General features: G+C 36.4%; 1 protein-coding gene across 1 annotated transcript in view; it reads left to right on the forward strand.

Annotated features, from left to right (window-relative positions):
• LOC104616475 (DNA excision repair protein ERCC-6-like) overlaps positions 1–8,352 on the forward strand; it is a 45,983-nt gene that overhangs the window by 3,166 nt on the left and 34,465 nt on the right. The window contains exons 3-4 of the mRNA XM_010281501.1: positions 2,374–2,482; positions 4,348–5,071. Coding sequence (XP_010279803.1) covers positions 2,374–2,482; positions 4,348–5,071 — 833 coding nt within the window. The remainder of the gene's footprint in view (positions 1–2,373; positions 2,483–4,347; positions 5,072–8,352) is intronic.

The following is an 8,352-nucleotide window of genomic DNA, read 5'->3' on the forward strand; positions in this document are numbered from 1 at the left end:
TACTTATCTTGTATTTTGGCTTAAGGTTTGGATTATGTGATGTAATTCTTGCTTAATTACATAGTTCAGAGTCGGTTTACAGTTGCTGTTCCTTCCCTTTTGGTATAAAATTACACCATTTAAAGCATGTAAATAACAAATTTAAAGATGAGAAAGCGAGAGGGTTTTTTTAATAATTCTAAGTTTCAGAAGAAGCTGTGAAACTGAAGTTCCAGGATCTGCTCAGAAGACTGATTTGCACTAATTTAATTAAATCCCTTCCAGTAGTATTTGGAGAATCAGCAAAGCATTGTTAGGGTATGATGCAATAGTGGACCTAAGTCTCAGTTCTCCTGGTCTTCATTCGCTACCTTCCTTTCCTTAATCCTCTTTCGTTGTCTGTATCTTTCTTGTACCAGTACACATCATTCCTTTCTGTGAGCCATTTTAACTCATTGATTTGGCAGAAACTGCTCTGGCTTTTTTCTGCCAGAGTAGTAATTTGAAGGACCTTGTAGAGCAATCTACCAGGCATCAAGGTAATCTAAGCAATAGACTATACAGCTGTGAATAGGAAGAAGGAGATTTGAAAAAAGAGAAACTTCCTCTGGTCAGGAATGTAGCACTTTGATCAGCTCACCATCTGATGGAAATGCACTCTTAATATTTTCTCTAATGATAAACCTGACTGAAAAACTTACTGTCCTTTGCCTTCAGACACTTATTTGCAGTCTCAGGCCATTTCCCACTGACTCATTCAGTTCTTTGGTTTTTAACCTTGATCATTTCAGCAACTTGGATAACACTGTGCTCACAATTTGGCCAATCAAGAGAGTGAGGGGGACAGTACTGAGCAGTGGTACAGGACTAGGAACAAGTAGCTGGAAGCAGTGGGAAGAAGTGCATTAAACCAGACTTACAGCTGAAGAGCGATCATGTAATTGGACAGTATATTTTGCTTGTTTTCATATGACTTGAAGTAAATTACACAAGCATTAGTTGCAGACGAAGTTCAGACCTCATTGCAAGTTCAATGTTAGCCACATCTAACAGTCCTTGAAGTGTAAAAATAAATCCCTGATTGAAAACTAATCTGTAAAAGTGGTCCTGATAACCTCAAGTGTTTTGGAGGCAGGCAGTGTATTTAAAGCTGGTCTTGAGCTACTTTTTCCATGGCGAAGTGCCTTTTAGTACTCTTCCTTTTGTAGTATTTTAAAAAAGTGGTTAAAGACGACTGAATTCTTCTGTTACTGAGACAAATGGGAAATTAACAACTGGTACAAGACAGCTGTTTCCTTAGAGCTGTCATACAGGGAGTGTATTATGATATAAAGTACTCTGGTAGCAAGGATAATAGTGCATACACAGGAGATAGTACATTGTACCATACAGGAATATACTTACCCTCTGTGATTTGAAAAGTCTTGCATGAAGACGTGGGCAGGCTAGTGAACTGTTCTTCACCAAAAAGAAAAAAAAAAATCGCTCATTTTGCTGTGAACTTGATTTTTACGGAAGTATGTGCGCCTCTAGATTAGAAAATATTTCCAAAGAATGAAGTTACAAATGTGGAAAGTTACATTGCCTATGTCTTGTTTTACTGGTTGGAATTTTTGTTTCATAAATGAAAGTGAGCAACACTAAGGAATCAGTGTCACCAGTAAGTATACAGTTGAGGATATTACAGTCAGATAAAAGGTGTAACCAGAAGAGCTAGCTATGAATTATTTTCATAGCAGTAATGAACTATACTTATTATGGCATCTGTAATGTTGATTTTTTCACTTATTTTTTTAACAGTCATTCACATTGTAGTTTTTGCTGTTAAACTAGCTGTGACGACTGCTGAATTAACTGTGTATAAACATATGTTAGGATGACGACTGATATACAATTTTAGTTTCTTTCTAACAAAACATTCCAAAACTTGTGGTAAATAAATCTTATTAAATCTTATAGCTATTTTTAGTCACTTGTTAACCATTAACTCAGTCTTGCAAATCATGAACAAATCTTTTGGTGTTCTCTGTGCATTTCAGTAATCCACTTGATGGGCTTCCTTCACTAGAATCAACACCTCCATAAAATGACCTCAAAAGATGTACATAAAAATGCATAATGTGTACGTGAAATTTGTGTGTATAAACAATCTGATCTTAGTATATGCATATTGTAAGATGATTGTGCACACAAAATTGTGTGTGTTCTGTGGGTTGGAGCCCTACAAATACTGTGGTGACACTTTTTTGCACTACTTTTGTGATGCTATGAACATTTGAATATGAGATTCTGGTGGAAAATACCGCAAATGTAGTAATTTAAGTCTTATTTAAAAGGATAGCAAGTTTATGAACCAGATCAAAAATTAAACTATATATCTGCTTGTCATTCAAGGAGCAACAGCTAAAGAAGATCAAAGCAAAACAAAAGCGTCTCCAAGCAATTCTTGGTGGAACAGACATTCTTGATAAAGTAAATGAGATTGAATTTGAGGAAGATGAAGGTATGGGAGAAGGTTCAAAGTTCTGTTCTACTTTGGTATAATGTCTTTTTTTGTTTGAAGCTACTTTGTAAGTTCTTTGCCAATAAGGAAATACATTTCAGTGGTTTGCTTTCAAAGAGAGAGTTAAGAACTCTTATCTTCTGCACCTGCAGATTTGCAGATCTTGGTATATTCATGTGGGAAGTTTTAAAAAATGGATGTTAATCTGTGTTTAGCTCTGTAGGGATGGCTGAGGCACATTAGAGTATTGGGCGTAATAAATTGGAAATCCTAACATTTTTTCACAGCTAATTTGATAAAGATGACTAACATCATGATTGAATTACACTTTATATGCTGGATGCTATCAATCAGCATTTACAAAATTGTTTTTTCTTACTGTTGGGAAGTATCACTAGAAAAGGAAGGGAGAAGTGCTTCTCTTTTTCAGGCTGCACTGTGGTTTTAAAAAAAAATAAAAATAAGGCTTCTTCCAAAGCAGGATATTTGTTCTCTCAGTGTTTCACTAGGTTTTCTTTCTCACTGCTGTCTGCAAAATGAGCTTGGATTTTGTAACTCCAGCTTGGCTGCGTCTTGGTGGCAGTCACTAATCTGCAGTATTCTGCAGGTCAAGTTTGGGACCCTGTTGACATCTGCACATCACCTTTGCGTTATTTGTTGTTTGCAGAGGTGTAAACTCTTTGTGCTACTTGTCCATCGCAGATGTGGCTGGAGTGGATTCTAGATCTCGCAGAACTCATGCTTCTCTCCTGATTCAGCAAAACTTACTGGACGCAAAACCTCAGTAAACTTTTCTTAATAGAAAAGCTTCTTTAATCCTTTTTCTTTGAATGTCTTCATGTAGTAAAACTCAGGCACCCAGTGTGATGAAATGTAACTAGGAAGTGAATGGAGCCCAAGGCAGAAGAAATAGAGTTGAGCAGTTCCAGTAGTTTGGGAAACTGAAGGGGTAGAGAGGGAGGAGTTTCATGCCTGATGCATCATTGTTACTTGTTAAACATGTTCTGGTGATAAATACAGTACTTTAAGTGGGACCATATACAGTAGCAAGCTGTGCAGGCAATTCTGGTACAGCTATTCTGAAATTTTGGACCCTAATAATAGATTTCAGGTGGAATTCCCTTTCAGCTTCCTGAATTCAAGAGCTTTTCCCTCTCTTTGGTTTCAAACACCAAATTATAGTTTGTGTTAATATTTCTAGTAACTGTGTAAGCACTTTAACTGAAGTGCTCTTTTATGGCAAGGTGCTGTGCAACCACTCTGACTTTTAATATTATTATTGTAGAGTAGGAAGATGGCGTTTGTTTTCTTTTTTTTGAAGCATGTGGCAAGACAGTCTGTTATGTTTTGTAAGATTTGTATCTGTCTTGGTGTGGTAATAAAAATGTCAAATTTCAAGCTTATGAGTAGGAGTGAAAAATGAATAATAAAAATAGAAATGGATGATGTTGCTGCATGTAGGAATGCAGTGGTTTCTTGCACTAAACGTGGTGACATGGGTTGAATTGATAGAATAGTGAGCACATTAGAGTTCATGTGCCATGGGGGACTGTCATTTTATGATAGTTCTTGCTGCTGTATGTTGTTTCAGAAGTATTTGCATTTTGATGGTATGTGTAATGTTTCCTGTGTGAAGATGGAGAAGTAGTTTGAAGTAAAAGTTAGTCTGACTTTTTTAGCCTTCTGTTTTGTTGGGTTTTGCCTTTTTTGAACTTAAAGTATTATCTGTGTTGATAATTTGGACTTTTAAGTTGTATATAAAAACTGAACTGAGTGCACATAAAGTTGGGGGAAAAAAACAAAATTGTGTTTGAGTTATTCAGAAGATGTTAAAGACATGCTGGATGTTCTGATTTTTGTTGTAGAACCTGGTCCATCATGTCTTGGCAGTATGCTTATGCCTGTTCAGGAAACAGAGTGGGAGGAGCTTATTCGTACTGGCCAGATGACTCCATTTGGAACTAAAATACCTCAGAAGCCAGAGAGGAAGACACGACGATTAATGCTAAATGAAGCATCTGATTTTGAAAAGTACTTAGCAGACCAAGCTAAGCTGTCATCTGAAAGAAAGAAGTTATCCCTTCACAAAGGAGCAAAGAAGAAAGCACAAGCCAAAAATGTTCAGTGTGTAGCTCCCGCATCTACTACAAAGGAAAAAAGGGGTAAAGCCCTGTCAAAAACAGACAAGCGCTTAAAAAAACACATGAGAAAACTTCAGAAGCATGTCCTTGAAATTCAGTCAAAGACAGGGATTCCAAAAGAAAAGAAATATCTTGAGCCCAAGAAGCTCAGGCATGAACAGGAGGATGATAGTGGAGAGTCTGAGTATGTACCTGATGAGGAGCTCTTTGATCCAGAAGCAGCAGAGGAGGAAGAGCAGGCATCTTCTCATGTAGAGAATGATTCTGATTATGAACTCAGGAATTTGTCAAGAAAAAGAAAATACTCGGTGAAGAGAGATTTTAAAGAACCTGAAGATGATGCTGACTTCTTTCCAAGCTCTGAGGAAGAGGAGCATACACAGGGGAAGCGCAAAGTAAAAAGATGGAGAGACGATGGAGATGAAGACTATTATAAACAGAGAATAAGGTTAGTCCTAGGTACTTTTATTAGTACCGTTAACAAATGATATTGAACGTGCAAAGGGCAGTGTCTGTAATACAGTGCTAGGAACTGAAATAAGGAAAACAAGACAGAATCATCATAGCCTTCCAAAAGAAGTCAGACATACTTTTTAATTGCAAGGACTTTGCTGTTAAATTTTTCTGATTGTTATATGTCCTTCAGTAATAAGCTATTTGTGTGTCAGTGTGGTTTTTTGTTTGCATAACTGTGAATGTGCCCAAAATGGAGTATATATGAAACAACGTATTACTTGGCAGCTTTATACTTAAGTACTGCTTTTGTCTATAGATCACATACCTATCTTAAAAAAAAAAGAGTCTTCTGTTTGATGGCAAAATTACAGTGCAAACAGACAACACCCTCTCTCTTCAGGATGGCATTTTTCCACTGAGAAATTTTTGATTTGGGATGGAATGCGTTGCTTAGTTTTCATCTTTAAGTAAGTGCTAGTCAAGAAGAAATCATTTGAATAAATGATAGTTACATACTGTTTTCGTAGAATCTGTTAGTTTATTGAAATACAAGGCAATTATATGTAATTTATATGGCTAACAGGTTTATTTGAAAAATCAATATTAAAAGTATCTTTTTAATTTAAACTTCAAAAAAATTATACTGGAAAGGACAATATCTATATTATTTGATTATTAGCACATGATATCTCTTGCATAACTTATATTAGAAGACATAAGTAATGAAAACTGGACATTTATATTTCTGTTAGTAAAGTCTAAAAAGAGATGCTCTGTTTGACGGTGATTTTCCTCTTTGTTTGTCATGAGAGTGAGGGTAAAAACATCCTTACATCCTTATCTAAAGAAGTAGTGACAATGGCGGTAGTAATGGTGTTGTCTGTTGCTATGATGACCTAAAGTTGTAAACTGAGTAAGGTTTCTAAGGAGGATCAGCATCTTCTAGTAAATAAACTGGTATGTTAGGTGAGGAAATACAGCTAAGAACACAAGTTATTTTTGAAAATGGCAGCTGAAACACCTCGTGCTGATCTGTGATTTATGAAATTTTTATAACCTGTGTGTTGATGATCTCTCTGTAGCGACCGTGTGCTGTTGAGATGTTTTCTCTACTGATAGCATAGCTGTTTTGCTCCGAACAGTAAGACTGAGCAATGTTTCTATTTTCACAACTGCCTGGAAAACATTTTGAAGCGGCAGTGAAGTGACATGTAATTTATTAAGCTCTGAAAATGCTAACTAGACATGCCAGTGAAGTTAAGAAGCATTTGTGCACATACTGGGAGTCAAAAGATCAAGATCACCAAAATGTTTTTTTTGTTTGTTTTAATTGTTCTCTAACCACTGGCATGTTATCTCTTTTCTAGTAGAAGTGTTGAGCTTCATATAATGAACTTCAGCTTGTTGATAGCATGCTTACTTTAATTAATTATCTTTATTGAATGTCCTTCAAGTAGTTTTATAGTCCTCTAGAAAATCATGGGTTCCAACATGAAAACAGCTGCTCTAGAGTGAAAGGAAGAATAGATACTTGGGCAGCCAGTGAAGAGTTGTTGATGCAGTGGTAAGGCCTAGCATAGGAACTTGGTTAATGCCTGGGAGACTCGATTTTTACGCTTCTGTGGAAATATAAAACCTATGGATGTAAAGGGAGCTGTATTGGAGAAACGGTCAAGAAGTAGAGGTATAATAAACACCATCTCTTCTCTGTGGTGAGAGCCTGAGCTGCTGTGGAGGAAGAGGTATCCTCTGATAGCAGAGGTACTCACAGTTGTAGAATGACTGGTAACAAAGCAGGAAGAGCCCAACTTCACCTTTGCATAACCAGGTTACAAAGGCAGATCAGGAGCTGAGATGAGGCAATAGGTTTGCAATCCCAGGATAATACTTTACAAAGTTAAAGCATAGTTTATTGCTTCTGAATAGAAGATTTTGGCAAGAGGCTGATCTGAACAATGTCCAAAGGGTCAAAAAGAAATAAGTTTTTTATTGGATGCATTAACAAAAATTAATTGTACTTAATTGGTAAAATATTTACTATTTCATTGAATAAAACTGTACTCTTCACGTTTAAATTAGACCAATATTAAATCATTTTTAATTCAGTGTTTTCATCAGGAGTAATTTATTTTGATTGAAAGTTTTAATATGACTCACAATTTAAATTCATTCAAACACGTTTTTTAATAACGTTAAGATTGTGACAATTTATCCTTAGCAAAGTCATATCATAGACTACATTTCTTTTGGTTACGAAAGTTACAATAAAAGCCTAAATGAATTTTAGAAATATCAATAACTGTAATCGCTACCAAAACACTATGTCTCTTAAAAATTTCATAGCTACGGTTATTGTGGCTGTTAAGCTGCAGCTGTCCACATTGACGTTTTTATGCTGACACCCCCAGGTAATCTTCATTATGGGAAGTGCCATGAGAAAATAAAATGTAGTGAATTAAGAAACATATTAAGAATGCTATAGAAATGCTGTCATTTGCTTACATTTATGTCTTGTTTCATGTCAGTTTTACTTTTGAATGCAAATGAATGAGTGAGATTATGGTATATTTTACCCCTGAGAGAGGCAAGGGAAAATCCTTTAGGATTACTTTAGTCTTCTGAACATGTAGTCTTGTGCTTGGTGCCAAATACAGTCCTATGCTCTTAAAGATTGAAAATTAGTTTCCTTTACATTAAAATTTTTCAGAGATGGGACTTGAAGAGATTGGTCTGTGTCAAGGGGAAAATACAATGATGTTGTTAAAGCATGATAATTAGCTAACTGCAGGACTGCAAAGCATCGCTAGAACAAGAGACTGTTTCAGAACAGGAGCTGGTGTTTTCTCAGTAAACAGGGCAGGCAGGAGAGCACCCACCTCTTTCTTTTCCTTGACCACTGCTGCTTGCAGTGGTCAGCCTAGTCATTCAAGGCAAGATGTGATCAGTGGAACATGAAAAAGTAAAAGTTAGCTATACAGAATTCAGCTCACGCTGTCAGTAATTTCAGTTCTTTTCCCTTGCTCGGGTCTTGCTTTTCTCTAGTTACTGTTACTGGGCCATGTTGCTGTGCAGACATGCAGAGGGGGGAATCTTCTGTTCTGAAAAGGTTAACATCTAAGGTAAATCATAGCGTGCAAGAAACTTTAGGGTTACGAAGAGTAAGGTAAATAAGTAGGATACAGTCAAGCAGCTAAAAGGTAAATTTAAGATTCAGTGAAAAATAGTGTCTCACCATTCCCAACTGTCCTTCATACTGGCTGGTACCTGCTGCAC

Source organism: Phaethon lepturus, unplaced genomic scaffold (assembly GCF_000687285.1).
Source record: "Phaethon lepturus isolate BGI_N335 unplaced genomic scaffold, ASM68728v1 scaffold16162, whole genome shotgun sequence".
Taxonomy (NCBI): domain Eukaryota; kingdom Metazoa; phylum Chordata; class Aves; order Phaethontiformes; family Phaethontidae; genus Phaethon; species Phaethon lepturus.